Raw genomic sequence first — 16,334 nt, 5'->3', positions numbered from 1 at the left:
CTTTGACAACTCTCGATATACCAATAATTGTCGAATCGGTCGTTATATATGAGATGAAGGGACCGTATTGTACGCTAACCATAATGGATTGGTTCTTTTAGGCACTATCATTTGATACCTAGGGAATCGTGTAAGCGATGTTGTTAAGCGTTTAACATGATTGGTTGGGTACTATTAAACTTGAGTTCTGACGTTCTTATTATCAAGGAGTTGATAAGTAAGAATGGAGCAACTGGGGTCTGCTCATATAAGGGCATTTTTTAGTCCTGAATCACATTGAGATGTAAACTCACGGCTTTTTGTATCATTGAACCATTGCGGGTCACACAAGTGATAACTTTCTAGATCCCGTTGAGAAAGAAAATAGTTCAATGTGTTGAACGGCTTATAAAGGAGTTTATAAGCGTAAAGAAAAATATAAGTATGACTTCTATAAGAGGATTATGGGGAATGTAACTTTTAATTTGTGGAAGTGTTTCTAAATTAAAATATGGCTCAAATAAATAATGTATTTGAAAATTGTGATTTTCATAAACATTATTACGGAATAAATTAAATTAATTCAAGTGTTGAATTAATTAAACACTAGTGGACTTAGTAGAGTCCAAATAATTAAATTAATTCAAGTGTTGAATTAATTAAATAACATTAGATCTTGTAGAGCCCAATATGATATAATTATTCAACTAATGGGCTTGAGTAAAATCAAGTAAAGTTTAAATGGTTCCAAATGTGTTTGAGGTATTTAAATAAAAGTCTATGGGCTTCGTAAATGTTACATGCCCAAATAAAATTTCATGCTTGGGATGTAAAGGGTTGGAGGCAACTTTTTCAATAAACTAGGGATGACATGCACATGCAACTTTTTACTTTTTCAAGCACCAAGAAAAATTTCTCCCCCCTTCTCTCCTCAACCATAGTGGCCAAAAATTGTCCTCATTTTTTTCCTCCAATTTTTGCTTCTTCAATTGTTGAGGAAAGTATACACTTCTCAAAGAAAAATGCTCTAATTTTTCTAGTACAAAATTAGAGTGGATCTTCCTTGTTAGTGGTGAACTTAATTTGAAGGAAAGAGTCTATTTGAGCAAGGTATGCTCTTGGAAAGCTTGTAGATGGTCTTCCATCAAGAGCTAAGTTGTTTACAACTCAGTTGGAGCCAAAACATCAATCTTTGTGATTGTTAGGTAAAAAATTCTAAAACACCCTATGTATGACATTTTGTGTTTTTGTTATTTGCAGCACAATATCTTGAGGTGCTCGTATTTTTCTTGTGAAAACATGATTTTCGAGAATTCCATTGCGCTTCCGAGCATCATAACCGATCCCCTTTCAATATCAGCATATACGTATTCATTTTATTTATCTGAACTCCGTTCATTAGTTGCGACTTTCATATCATCGTATTAGTCGATGGATCCATCTACGTATAACTGCGGTACCCGACAGCGGGGACATCAGCGATAGTATTACCCATCTACTGAGCCTTGGCCTTACATGTCATCGTATTATCGTATCATCATATTAGTCACAACCAACTCCCTTCCTTCAAAACATGTCATCATATTCATCACTTATAAAAATCATTCATATACGTAAATTTTTCTTAAAATCAAGCATGCAATGTATTTTTCATATTTCCAAAAAAGTCATGTTCATGATAGCATATACATTAAAAACGTGTGATTTTGTGATCAGGGCGCTGCCAGGACTGCTAACTCGATCCCGGTGAAAAATGACCATTTTGCCCGTGGAAACCCTAATTGACCGTTTTACCACTGGACCTCAAAATTTCGACCTGAAGCCAACCAAAATCTTTAAAACACCTCAAACCATAATTATAATCGTTCCTTAGACGTAAACTCGAGCCCATGCAAGAACTTCTATAATTCGTTTTAAAACTTGGGCTGAGGTCCCGGTTTTAATCCGAATTAACCCGAAAGCCAACCAATTCTTTCCAAACTTAAACCACGCCTTAACCATACCCTACCAGCCCCTAAACCACCTGGATCAGACCACTTAAGACCCTCGAACAGCCCCTGAAATTTGCTGGATTTTCGGCACTTTGATTTCCTACAAACCCTAATGTGTCAAGCCCCCAATATTTCGATCCTAGAGCTAACCGACTCGAACCAGCCTTGAGCCAATGTCCTCTAGGACTAAGATCACACCAAGGGCGTCCTAATGGATGAACCCTAGCCATGTATACTGCCCATGCAAACTATCCCACGCGATTCACACGAAAACAAGCCCAACCTCAACCCTTCTCGGTACAAGTGCATCGACCGACCCCTACAACAAGACCAGCGGGGGTTGATCACTCCTAGACCATGTCTCGACCCCCTTAAGGACTGCACCGTGGCTTGGATAGGATCCCCTACAGCCGGTTCTAGTCCCCAAGCTCGATCTAGCTGCAAACCTCACAAACATACTCTAGGTTCGATCGGCCCACAACATGGTTCAACCGACCCTCGACTCCAGCACTTAGATACCTTAACCTTCGACGTGTTCATCCCCCTAGCATCACAAATCGGCAACCCCTTAAACAGCAACACAAAAATCGTGAGATACATGCAAGAATGTGCATATTTGATGACAAAACGATGCATAAATGATACAACATAATAGAACTAGGAATTCCTCATGCAAACACACACATATCAGCATATAATAGGGTGAATGATGAGAAAAAAATTGATTTATGGCGTGACTTTTCATTTATACGATCGAAAACCTTGAGATATACGTGTAAAACTTGCACCGGAGAGGCGGGGAAGGAGTTTTCTTGAAAACCTAGGAGGATTTTCGGGTGGCTGCTGATGTTTCAAAGGATAAGCTTCTTTTGATGGGAACAGGGGGCCGTCGAGAGGTTAGAATAGGTTTAGGGTTTGCTAATGAGGTGTTTAAATCATAATACAAGGTGTTAATGGACCGTTAATTACAAATAAAGGGATTAAAAGAGTTTTGGGCCCATTAAGCAATAAAATAAACCCATAAAACCCAATAACACTCCCTAAAAATATTTCGTTTAGGTACGTTTTTGAAAATATTACCCGAACCCTCAAAAAGTCATCTGACTCACTAAAATTTGTGTACCGGTTAAAAATATGACCTGACGAGTAAAAATACCCAACCAAGGCCCATTTTCAAAAATCACACTTAATTACACTATATATTAAATAGTTAAAAAATAATTATTTAATAAAAATATTTTTCCTAAATATCCCCGGTCTCCGTTCCACGTTCGAGCGCGAAATACAATTTAAATCCCTAAGGCATGGAACTTTAAATAAACCATGAACTAAACCACATATACATGCAATAATCATGCAATAAAATAATTAAACACATATTTTAGTAAAACCTTAGATTGCATGCAGTCAGGTTACATAGTTCTAATTTCCTAGACCTTACACCAGATCCATGTCCAGTTGATTGATTACTGTTAAATCATCAAAAGCAGTTGGGCATTGAGGATCATAGTTGGATATCTGTTCAGCACAAATATGGAGAGATTTTGAATCCTTAGCAAATCAAGAAGATACCCGCGTCATTGAAGTGCTTCTGTGATAATAATTGTCTTTACTTGTTTGAGATTAGTCTTTTCAAGAGCTATGAATCACTTCAGTACTTCTTTCTTTTTCATTTTGGATGCAAAGGTGACTATTCAAAATTCTATCCATTCATCAAAGAATTTAATATTTTCCTCGGCAAATTCATCGACCTCATCCATCAGTAGTTCTATTTGAGTATGAATATCCGAATGAGGTATTGAGACAACAGATCAGTTTCCTTGGCTTTTTCTTTGTCAACAGCTGAGGATTAGGAGGAAAGTAACCCAGACCGAATTGATTGAATTGTAACTCGGATGACTATTCTTTTAGCTGGTCTAGGAAGAGGGAGAGCTGATGGCATGCTGATTTTTCTTGAGGGAGCTGCCACAGCTATGAGCTTCAACTTTTCAGCTGACTTCTCGGCAGAAGTAATTTCAGTAGGGGGAGCCATTGGCAGCTGAGAAATTGTCTTGGCCTTAACCGATGTAGGTGTTGGTCTGGCCTTGGTAGTCATGGGCTCATGGCTTTCTTCGGAAGAGAGGAAGGAGTAGTTGCTTCAGAATCAATGGAATGCATAATTTGTTTCCTCTTGGGAGTAGGTCTAGTGATCTTGCTACCCTTCTTTTCGGTTAGTTTCTTTCCAATGGGCAGCTCTATAGCTTTCTCCTTCTTGACGATAATATCTTCAGTTGAAGAAACATCCAACGCTTGACCCTTAGTCTGAGAGAGATAATGTTGGGTGCTGATAAGGCTTTGTATTTGTGCAGTGTTACCGAATTACTCAATAGGGCTCCTGAGTCTTCGAACAACCTACTGAGTGGGATTGCGAAGCCAACTGACTGTTTGTCAATTTGAATCATGGCTTTCAGAATTTGGAACATGATAACTGACCAGTTGATCTTCATCCCTTGCTATCATCCCCAAAAATTTCTCATTCCTTTGGTCTCTCAATGAAGTACATCCCTTGCTATCATCCCCAAAAATTTCTCTTGGGTCTCTCACTTCATCTCTCATTCCTTTGGTCTCTCAATGAAGTACATCCAAAGAGCCATGGGAAGACCTTGCCAACACTTATGCACGACCATCTTGAGGCCACATCAATCAAATCAAGGAAAAATCAAGTTAACGACCAAAGGCACCAAAACCGTCTTAGATTATATGCAATTCATTAAAGCTCGTGTTGATGAGCTAACCTCTCTCGGCAAGCACATGGACCATGAAGACCTTCTGGAAAAGATTCTTGATGGCGTACGGAGTGAATGCCAATCTATTATCGATGTGGTTAATGGGTGTGACACTTCAATATCCTTCAATGAACTACATGATAAATTGATCAACAAACAAATCATACTCCAACAAGAGCATTCCCGATTTCTGCATCCTAATCCCACTACACAACGACCAATATCGGGAAATTATGGCTCTCGTCATCAACATACTCCTACTGTGTTGGGATCTTGTGCACCCACACAACCACCAGCAGATACCTTCTCTAGCTCTCAAAATGGTCGCCCACAATCTTGACCTTTTCTTGGTCGCTGCCAATGGTTTCGGTGTCCCAGTCACACAGTTATGGAATTTAATATCTTCAAGCAATCTTATCAAACTGGTCAACCACCATCGATTCCTCGTGCTCCTCCACAATTGCAACCACGCGCACCAGCTCCTTGGCAACCTCAAGCCCATACAGCAACTCACAACACACCATCTAATTGGCTTCTTTATATGGGACATCTCATCATGTCACCTCTCCTTATGATGTTGCTGACGACATTATGATCGGAGATGGCACGTGTAATGCCCGAGATTTAATTACTGTAATCAGAAGTGGATTAATTAACAGTATTGAGGTGGTAGGAACTCGAGCAGGGTAGCCGGGCGTCGGTACACCGAAAGACTACTTTTTTGTACAGAACATGTGGCGCCCGAGCGGTAGAAAAGGACCGCCCGAGCGCCAGTGCACCACAAGGTCACGTTTGGACAGAACGTCTGGCGCTCGAGCGGTAGAAAATGACCGCCCGAGCACCAGTGTCGAATAAGTTGAGGGCTTGGACAGAACGTTCCGCGCCAGAGCAGTAACTTGTGACCGCCCGAGCGCCGCTTACAATACGTGAACATAAGCCACTTGTCTTCAGCATGCATGTGGATATATATATAAATGTTCAAGTCCTTCAGAAATTTGGAGAAAGGGAACGAGAAAAGCTCCGCAAAATCCTTACGCCTTTTAGTTTAGAAATTTGAAGGTTGCGCAAAATCCGTCCGTCAGAATTTAGATCCGAACATATTTCTGTGTTCCTCTCGTCAAGAGCTACAAAAGGACGTAAGTTTTCTTATGTTTTGTTATGGTTTGAAATTATGATATTGAAGGAATCGGATATGATTCATATATGGTGTTCTTGATATAGTAGACATCGTATAATCGAAACCAGACTGAAGAACAGATACCGTATGAAATTGTTATGATTTTTAGAATGGATTTGATTGAGATTTGATATCAGATTTGTATTGTAATTGATTAGGAGTTGAGATTGATATCAACTGACAATTGTATTGCTGGATATCTTGAGATTGTGCAGTTATGCCGTCGATATTGAATTAGATTGAGTATTGATCAGAACAGATCTGAGTTGAATTGAATATTGATATTATGCCTATTCTATATGTTATTTCAGATTGATATTGACAGCTTTGAATTTGAGACTTCGACAGAGCCAGAAATCGATGAAAGAAAGGTATAAATCAATGTTAACCGGGAGATCGACTTGGGTCAGACTAGACTTGAGTTTCCCTAAATCACATACTTGTATGTTATTGGTTTCATACCTTTATATTGTTTGAATGAATATGCTTAGGCTATTGAGTTATAGAAAATCAGAGAATAGCAGATAGCTATTGAGTGAGAGTCACTGACAGAGGTGCCAGATTATGTCAGAGTAGTAACTGGCCCATTGTACATTGTCAGAGTAGGCATTGGCGGATATGCCAAGTCTATGGCGGATATGCCAAGACAATGGATATTTGATTTATATCGATGTTGCTTAGGAATGGATCGATTCCTGTCGCGGAAATTTGGTATATTGTAATATCCAGGAACCGGGATCCCGAGCATAGAGATGAGTCGAGTCTGAAATGACGAGTCAAAGAGTTTTATTTGTATTCACTAATGTGACATAAATTATGATTCATGTTCTTTGATACATGGTTTATGCTTTTACATATGATTTTATGTATTGTATTGATTCATTGTTTATACTGGGATTTTAGTCTCACCGGAGTTATCCGGCTGTTGTCGTGTTTGTATGTGTGCATGACAACAAGTGGAACAGGATCAGGGTCAAGAAGAGGATGAGAGAAAGGACAAGTTAGCGTGGTGAGCCGGATCAGAAGTTGTTAGGTTTCAGCACTTGATATATAGTAGTTGAACCCTAGTTTCGTTTGTTGTATGCTGTACAACACTTGTACTTTTATACTGATGTGTATACTAGAATGATTCCATTACGTTCCGCATTAAAAAAAAATTTAGACCATGTTTATCTTAATTGATTGAATTATTCCCAAAGAATGATTAAGAAATGAATTAACGTCCGGGTCCCCACAGCACGGGTCTCCCTATAACGTATACCGGTTCTACATTTATCCCGTCACCCTCTAACCCCTTCAAGTTAAACAATGTTCTCCGTGTTCCTAACATGCAAAAAAATCGTATTTCAGTTTTTGAATTCTGTCATCAATATAACATTTTGATGAGTTCTTACCCTCATCTTTTCGTGTAAAGGATCTCACCACAGGAGCAACTCTCTTGCACAATCAAGATAAAGATGGAGTGTACGAGTGACCGGTTTCTTCATCAAAACCATCCCCAATAATTGCATTCTCCAGTGCCTACTCCTTTTCTACAGTTTGGCATCATAGATTAGGACATCCATCCTTATCTATTTACAAGCATATTGTGTCTAGTTTTAATCTCGAACTATCCAAATCATCTAATTTTAATTGTAACTCTTGTCGATCTAGTAAAAGTCACAAATTACCCGTTTTTGTTTCATCTTTTGTCTCACACTCACCACTTGAACTTCTCTTCTCTGATGTTTGGACCTCTCCTATCTACTCAATTGATGGATTTAAATACTCTGTTATTTTTGTCGATCATTTTACAAAATATATATGGTTTAATCCACTCAAACAAAAATCCAATGTTATGATATTTTGTGCGATTCAAAGCTTTAGTTGAAACTTAATTCAAAACAAATTTGTCACTGTATATTCTAACAATGAAGGTGAGTATCATGCTCTTGCATCTTTTTTATCACTTCATTGCATTTCTTTCTTTACGACCCCTCCCACATACACTTGAGGACAACGGATATTCTGAACGCCGACATCGTCATATTGTGGAAACTGATGTTTCTCTCCTTTTTCATGCCTCAATGCCATTAACTTATTGGTCTAATGCTTTCAAAATTTATGTTTACCTCATCAACCGTCTCCCAACGCCAACTTCTCAACTAGTATCTGGTAGAGTAGATGTCCTGCAAGCCAACGGTTGGCTAGGAAATTTATTGACTCAAGTGTAATAAACAATCTTTATTTTAATATAATTTAACTTTTCATGGTTTGTTATTTCTTTATCTGTATACCCATGTGAACAACATAGATAAAGAGCTTGATTATACTTTAATACAAATGAATCGTAATTCAATGTTGAAACTCATTTGTAAACACTTTATAATCTAAATTCGTTCCTAGTCGATTCAGCTGCCTAAAACATGGATAAAGGTCGCTTGAGACTAGCATCTGTGATGTTGTGTACCGCGTTTCTTGGTAAGGACATAGAGATATCCAAACATGCAGATGGGTAATCATATGATGATTATGCCGAACAACTCTCCCTCGGACTTTCCAAGTGGTTATCATTTATCGAGAGGATAAGTCTGTGGTTATGATTGTACACCATTAGTTCTTATGACTCGGGACAACACTGAGGCTCTATATGCTAGGGATGTGCTTTGACTCGGTTATCGGCTCCAGGAGAGTCATCAGGTGGCGAGGTTGGGTACAGTTGCGACACATATAGGAGCCAGGGCATTGTAGTCGGGGATTCACCGCTCACCTACGGGTGTGGATATCCTATGTGATCTGATGAAATAATAGTGTGTGGAATCTCTGGCCAGAGTATGAGATGTATATTGGAGAAGGAGTTCTCCAATAGTACATGCGATGGCACTATTTATATGTGTCACATAGTTATCGAATTAATATGCAACCCTCGATGAACCAATGGTTGTAGATTCGATTGAGATATATGAGATGAAGGGACCGTACTGTACGTTAATCATAGTCGACTGGTTCTTGCAGGCATTATCAGTGATACCTAGGGGATCATGGGGCGATGCTACTAGACGCTCTTACCATGATCCGATGGGTGCAATCAGAAATGAGTTCTGACATTCTTGATCAAGGTGTGGATGAAAAGAATGTGGCTAACTAGGGTAAGCCCGAATAAGAATAAATGTTATTCTGAATCACAAAGAGTTGTGAACACACGGCTAGCTGTATCCATGAACTATTGAGGGTCACACAAGCACTGGTTTACTTGTTTCCGTTGAGATAATAAATTCAATGAGTTGAATTTATAAGAAATAACTTTGATATGATCAATCGATAAACTTATAAATAAAGTTTATAAAAGCTTATAGAAATTTTGAGAGCATGACTGCTAAAACAGTCAAAGGGAGTGCACCTGCCTTATTTAGACATTGGTGATCTCGATATTAAAGTGTGCATCATAATAACAAACAAGTTGAAATTGTCACAGATGATATTTGATCAACGATCGGGATTATGATGAGATTAATGTAATGGGAGCATGGATCATTGGCTTTAATAATTAAATTATATTTTAATTGAGTTAAAATATAGCTCATTAAGTTTTTATAAAATATGGTATTGATTTATGTAATATGAAAATATTCATGATACCATAATTTTAGAAACGTGCACACAAAGCAAAATAATGTTAATGCATGATACTCTCAAAATATATGTATTAATATTCGAGATTGCATTTAATATGGTATGGATTCATAATCTTTAGTTAACTTAATTAATTGGATTAATTAAGTAAAAAGAAAGCTCAGAAAATAATTAGAATATTTTTTTCTAATGGCATGCATTTCGAAACATGTTTCGGTGATTCGAAAGAAAAAAGTTGGCATGCAATTTTTGAATCATTAATTAACTTAATTAATTAGATTAATTAAGGAAATGAAAGATTAGAAATAAATATGAGAATTTTGATTCTTATTAAATATATTACATCCGAAAAAAGTTTGGGGTAGAAGGACAAGAAAACTTTCGGCTCTTCCCTGGTGCTCTCGAAAAATCTTCTTGGAATTTTGCAAGAAATTTCGGCTCTTCCCAAATTGCTCTCAAATGGGTTTTTGAACTATTTTGTGTTTTTGATCTCAAACACAAAACATCTTCTAATTTTCTAGTGCAAATTAGAAGATGAACAAGTAATCCGGTCGTGTACCTGATTCGAAATTTAAAGAAGGAGATTGATAAAAGTTCATAGAAAATTACAACAAGAGCTACGTTCGCTAACACCAGCGTAGTTGGTGTCAAGTGAATTAATTCACTGAAAATATATTCTTTAACATCCTATGAATATTTTTTATTTATTAGAACCATACGAGTGCTCAAATAAATATTTTGATTGTCAAAATAAAATAAAATTTTAAAACTTCTGTTGCGTTTTGGGCACGAGAAAATCGAGATCCAACCATATCTCCGTACATCAAACTCTTTGGCCAACCACCTAATTACAGTAAACTTCAGAGCTTTAGGTGTCTTAGCTACCCACAGCTTCGACTCTATACTACCCACAAGTTAACCCCTCGTTCCTTACCTTGTGTCTTTGTTGGATACTTCACCGCACAAAGTGCCTATTTGTGTCTTGAACCATTGTTTGGCCGCATTTACACATCACGACATGTCAAATTTTTCGAGACCATATTTCCCTTACAGTCTCTTCACTTGTCTCACAAACATTCATCCTCTCAAACCATATCTAGATGGTGTACATCTACATTCTTTCTCCCTGCCACTAACACTCCAACAACAGCAATGACCACTGAATCCTCGACCTCTTCCTCAACGACAATCGACACCTCCAGTCCCCCACCAAACCCAACACCATGATACCAGAACATCAGCAATCTGATGCCCACACTCAAAGCACTAATCCAACCTCTAGTTCTGATTCTACTTCTAATACCCCAACCACACCTCGTGTCATTGTCACCCGCTCCAAAAACATTGTTTTTAAACCAAACACAAAACTTAACCTCACCGTTCAACTATCCACCCAATCAAACCTTGAACCCACCACGATGACCAAAGCTCTCAAAGATCCTAAGTGGCGTCAGGCCATGTCTACTGACTATGTTGCCTTGGTTCATAATCGGACATGGAAACTTGTACCACCGGATCCTTTGTACTATCTTTTCAGCTGTAAGTGGGCGTTTTAACTAAACGTTTATCTGATGGATCTATTTGTGTTCAAAATCATGTGTCAAACTATTGTAGGTGTCCAGAGTGCTGTTAATGTGAAAATTGTAATATTATTTTGATTTAAAATAAATTATATTAGTAAAATAAGATAAAATAATTTTAGATAATAAATATATTTAAAAATATTATTATTATTTATTTAAGTAATAATCATTTAAATTGTGTAAATAAAATTGAAAATAAATTTATTTAATATAAAATAAGAATAAATATGAATAAGTGGAGATTGAAACTCACAAATAATGAATATTAATACTAAAATAATATGAAAGAATTGAGATGCTAATATAATATGTATGTGACATATTCATCCTATGATTTTTTATGAGGTTGTGAGTGTTAGGTCCCCGTTTTACATCCATTGATCGAGTTTCAACCTATTCCGAACAAGACGAGTTTAATGTGGGTCTGAATTTAAACATATTCCATTGTCATCCCCATGTTCAATACAAACAAGGAGGATACAAAAACACTTTATGTTCCAATTTTCATATTCATTGAAATATTTTGTTTTGTAATTTATTTTTTCCTCATTGCTTTATCTTCCAATTTCCATCTGAATTTGAAACTCGATTAATAATATTTTACAATATTGAGATCTCAAAACAATCATGCCAATAGGGATGACAATTGGTCGTTTTTAAACCCTCGTATGAAACTCGTTTTGGAGACGTGTTAGACCCGGTTAAGCTTGCCTACAAGCAAGTCCGGTGCAGATCTTGTGATTTAGTGAAATCGTTCCGCCATTATATATCAATATATACATTTTTTTTTTCATATTGAATAATGAATATTAATCCAAAATTTTAGTATTGAAATATTTGTATTCTATTATAATAAAGTTAATTTATATTTATAAATTTTTTAAAAAAATTAGTGTAATGAATATAATTTTAAAGTTATATAATTTTTAGCAGGCCAATCAAAGTTGACACTGGACTTGGCCAGATTGCAAGACAGGACAGTCCCGAGTTTGGCTAAGAAGAGGAAATTGTGCTTGGGACATATATACACACACACACACACGAATGTTTATATGTTCCATTTGGCACTCAAAGAGGAGCCGTCGTTAAGAGTTTTTCGTGCATCGTTGTCCATTCCAAGAATAAAGAGCGCGGCGGCTTGAAGATACAAAGCAACAGGCCAATCTGGGGATGACATTTGAGCTTGCAAAGCGTCTGCTAGAGCTTCTTCTACTTTGTCTTCCATTAGGTAACACAAGCTACGCCGAGCTATCACAGTTGGGGAGACCATAGTCCCACCATTTATAAACTGCAAAGTAAAACATAAACCAAATCCCACCATTAACAGAGGACTTTAAAATCTCTCTCACTCGAAAATCAGCATCAATACAGCCACAAATGGATGGCATTTAGATTCAACAAATTTTATCATGGCTCTTTTGATAGTCTTGACTCTTGAATCATCGACACTCAGTAAAAAGCACCAACTAATACATTCATATTACTGTGTTTAAGAGCTGTCACATCCCTTACACGTTATTCGACAGATAATGTATCATAGATTTGAAAGCACTTCAAGATTAGTGATTATCACGATGAACATAAAAATTGTGCTAAACTCAGAACCTCAATTTTTGTAAGAAAAAGTTCAGGTATGTAACTTCTATAAGCTACTGTCATTATAGCCTAAAATTGAGATCGATGCCTTACCTTTGTGTAGCAACTAATCGCAGTGGTGATGTCTTTCTCGCGAAATGCAGCGTCACCACGCTTCCGACAATTCAAGCATTCTTGATGTTGGCTTGTCCACATCTGAAACGAGAGCTAAAAGGGGGGGGACAAAGAAGGATACACATTTACAAGGGAGAAGCCATTTGAGACATATGCCATACATTACAGTTTTTAGGAACACAAACCTCACTGGAAACTCCCTCATCATCATTGTAACCAATCTTCTCTAGTATCTGGTGTATAGCTGTTAGGTTTAATCTTGCGCACGCCTCACCGAGGGGTGATAGCTTTTGTGTGCCAGATGTAGGTTGATCGATCCCCAAGAGTTCATGAGACGGTGTCTGCAAATTTTGACACCATAACAAGATGCAGTCATTTTCTTAACAACACAAATGAATATAATTCGAGTTTAAGTCTGTAGTTTAGCCAAGGAATTGTAGCTTTATAGTTCTTAGAACTGTTGCTTTTAACAATTATCTACAAGTTATTTGGTTTCGATGGTATAAAATTCAAAAAACTTACATCTGTTTCCTTCTGAATAGAAGTAAGGGAGGCTACGAGAGACTTGGCATTTGGCCTTTCCCGAGGTTCAGATTGCAAACAATACGAAGCCAGTTGCATCAATTGAACTCCATCTTCATTTGAAACGTGGCCCTCTAAACAAGAATCCATCAGCATCAGAAAGTTCTTGTCACGAACCAAATCGAGTGCCTAGATACCAAAAATATCATTTGGAGGCGCTTAATGTCAAAGTTTACATGTTAGCAAACATGAGACAAGTCAGAATTTGAAAAAAATTTCCTTCTGTATGATCTATGATAAACACAAGTTAGAACAAAAAACCCTCCACCCCAATGTAATTAAAACAAAAACAAAACATATTCAAGAACATGTGNACCACACTACTAACTACATGGTGAACCTTCAGCACACTTAATCCAGCATTGAATAATTTGGAAGTATGCTTTTAAATAAAGCAAGAAGAAGCAATTTACATGGCTAGGTGGAATATGTTTGCCACTGAGAAGATCAAGCAATAAGGTGCCAAAACTGTAAATTACACTTTCTGGAGTGACTCTACCTGCCAAATTATAACAATGAAGTTAGGCAAACTTTATTTTCCATTCATTTAAGTGAACCAACAAAATGTTCACCAGAAATTACAAATAAGTAAATAAACTCGCGAATTTTGTGTTCTTTATTTCACTCTGTATACATGGTTAAGCTTGTAAGCTCAATCAAACATTATATAAAACGTTTGTAGGTATTTGAACAAACTTAGAAGGTGCATTAAAGTGTTTAATATATCTCTTTGAATATGATTTCTTTACCTTCCAAAGTAAAACATCTGGTCTAATAAGCCCTTTTATGTCCTGAGGCTAACACTTCTTATTTTCAAATATGTAAAAGTATTTGTTGCATTAATGAAAAGTTTGCATTAAAAACATATTCCAAGTTCAGGGAGTAAATGGTATCATACAACTCAAAACTTATTTACGAAGCGGCAGGGAAAATCTTATGAGATTCAATAGCCTATAAGACCTTATAAGATATTTAAGATAAGATTATCTGACTACCTCTTTAGCTATATCTATAATTTACATTCATGGAAGAGCCATATAATCAAAAGTTACTAAGTGAGAAAAGCTTCAAGAAAGAATCAATTACCTGTTCTTAAATATTCAGGAGGGGTGAATGATAAATTTGTACTGAAACTCTTTCCATCCCTGCTGTTCTTCATCAATCCAAAGCATGATAGCTTGGGATTACAATTCTTGAGCATAACAAAGTCAGACCAGAAAAAAAAATAAAAAGGAAAAGTAAAAGAAAGTCAGAATCAAACAATACATCCATTTTTAATCTTAACAGAACAGCATTATCAGAACACATTGGATGAAAGAGCGCACTTGATCGAACAAAACTCTGTAAGCATTAAGATCATGATACAGTGCCCGCCCTTTGCCACTGCAGTAGTCCACAGCTTGTGCTATGCATAAGGCCACTCTCAATCTCATTGCCCATTTCAGTGGTTTATTTTCCCCTGTATTTAGTTAAACAACGAAGTAAAGAATAAGTTCAAATCTTTAAAATAAGAACTTCATCCATTAACGACTGCCAAAAATTACTCTAAGAAATCAGTAGTTGTAGATAGTGATTTTCCGAATCAAAGTTCCATGTTTGTGTATGAAAATCACCGAGTATTGCATGAAAATGATTGATATATAGGGCCGTTATCAATTATTCCCCATAAAATTGATGTCTTCAAAAAATCCCAGCTCCATAAGCAAAAATATATAAGCTGCAAGATTGACAAGAACTCACAATGAAATAAATGTTTTGAAAGAGTTTCATGAGGCATATACTCGGCGACGAGCAACCTTTCATCCCCTTCGCAACAACATCCTAACAAATTCGCCAACCTCGGGCTCCGAAGATTACCAACTTCCCTTGCTTCCTCCTAAAAATTTCAGTCAATCATTGCCATCCACAATCAATTTGCCTACGCAGTTATGATCACAAAAGTAGGAAACTCATTTGAAATTAAAAAAAAGGTCTCAAGAAAACAAACAAGAAACTGGCGAGAATTGGGCCAAGCAAACTGGTTGAATCGCTTAATGGCAATAAAACCACCGCCGTCTTTGAGTCTGCCTTTGTAGACCACATTAGGTGCTTTTTCTCCCTGTTCGGATACGATGTTGGCCACAGAGAAACCCGAGGTGGAAACCTTGAGCTCTTCGAATCCAAACTCTTTGAAGGCTGGCAACTTTTGGTCACCATCCTCACATCCATCTAATAGCAACAAAAATCAAATCATTATCCAATAAAATCATATTGCATAGGATGTGGGCATCATGTACCAATATGTGACGAACAAATGACGTTCGTTTCGTTGTTGGAAAGCCACCAGCACATGCTCAGAACGGAACAACAGGCTCCCATTATAAGGAAACGCAACAAATGCAATAGAATCAAGCAAATTAACACAAAGAGGAATTTTGATAAGAGGTGCAAATGGTAATCTTTCACTGTCTTTTCTTCTCACCCCAAACCCCTCTTCACGTTATGGCAGCGCTGGTGGCGGCACCGATACAGATCAGGGGGAAGGGGAGAGGAGACGGCGGCCTTTTCCCGTTCCTCCTGAACGGTGTCATTCAAATCCAGGAGAGGAGAATCTGGTCCCAAGGTGGAAAGCAAATATTTCCCCGTGGGTGATGCATGCAATCCATGTTGAAATATAACAAAATAAATCTCATATTAGACCTTTTTAAATGAATAAATATTATATATTTTATTTTAGATTTTACATTATCAACTTAAACATAATCAAATTCCCCAAGAATGACATGTTTGTATTGTTCCATATTTCACTCGTTCCCATATGCAAATCTTGCTTCAGCTACGGTTGACAAGAAATTACTCTTACGATATTATCCTAAAAATTCTATTAAATGGTTCATATTTGTATTTTCCTAATAAAGTAAAACGTATTTTATGCTAGGTATTGTAGGTATAATAA

The 16,334-nt window shown here is 37.1% G+C and overlaps 1 protein-coding gene across 2 annotated transcripts; it reads right to left on the bottom strand.

Moving 5' to 3' along the window:
* Nucleotides 1-12,042: 12,042 nt before the first annotated feature.
* On the bottom strand, nt 12,043-16,012 carry LOC140959941 (serine/threonine-protein kinase BSK5-like). 2 transcript variants are annotated; one of them, XM_073418002.1, is made up of 10 exons: nt 15,676-16,012; nt 15,387-15,607; nt 15,140-15,275; nt 14,725-14,858; nt 14,486-14,591; nt 13,813-13,898; nt 13,340-13,528; nt 13,003-13,158; nt 12,797-12,910; nt 12,043-12,395 (listed from the first exon to the last, which is right to left on the bottom strand). In XM_073418002.1, exons 1-10 carry the CDS (start codon nt 15,755-15,757, stop codon nt 12,156-12,158), a joined length of 1,464 nt encoding a protein of 487 aa, XP_073274103.1. In that variant the 5' UTR covers nt 15,758-16,012; the 3' UTR covers nt 12,043-12,155. The 2 variants fall into 2 exon arrangements, with proteins under 2 accessions (XP_073274103.1, XP_073274104.1); XM_073418003.1 differs by having other exon boundaries at nt 12,797-12,898.
* Nucleotides 16,013-16,334: the final 322 nt, after the last annotated feature.

This window comes from Primulina huaijiensis, chromosome 15 (assembly GCF_012295235.1).
Source record: "Primulina huaijiensis isolate GDHJ02 chromosome 15, ASM1229523v2, whole genome shotgun sequence".
Classification (NCBI taxonomy): domain Eukaryota; kingdom Viridiplantae; phylum Streptophyta; class Magnoliopsida; order Lamiales; family Gesneriaceae; genus Primulina; species Primulina huaijiensis.
This window is presented reverse-complemented; position numbering and strand designations above follow the sequence as displayed.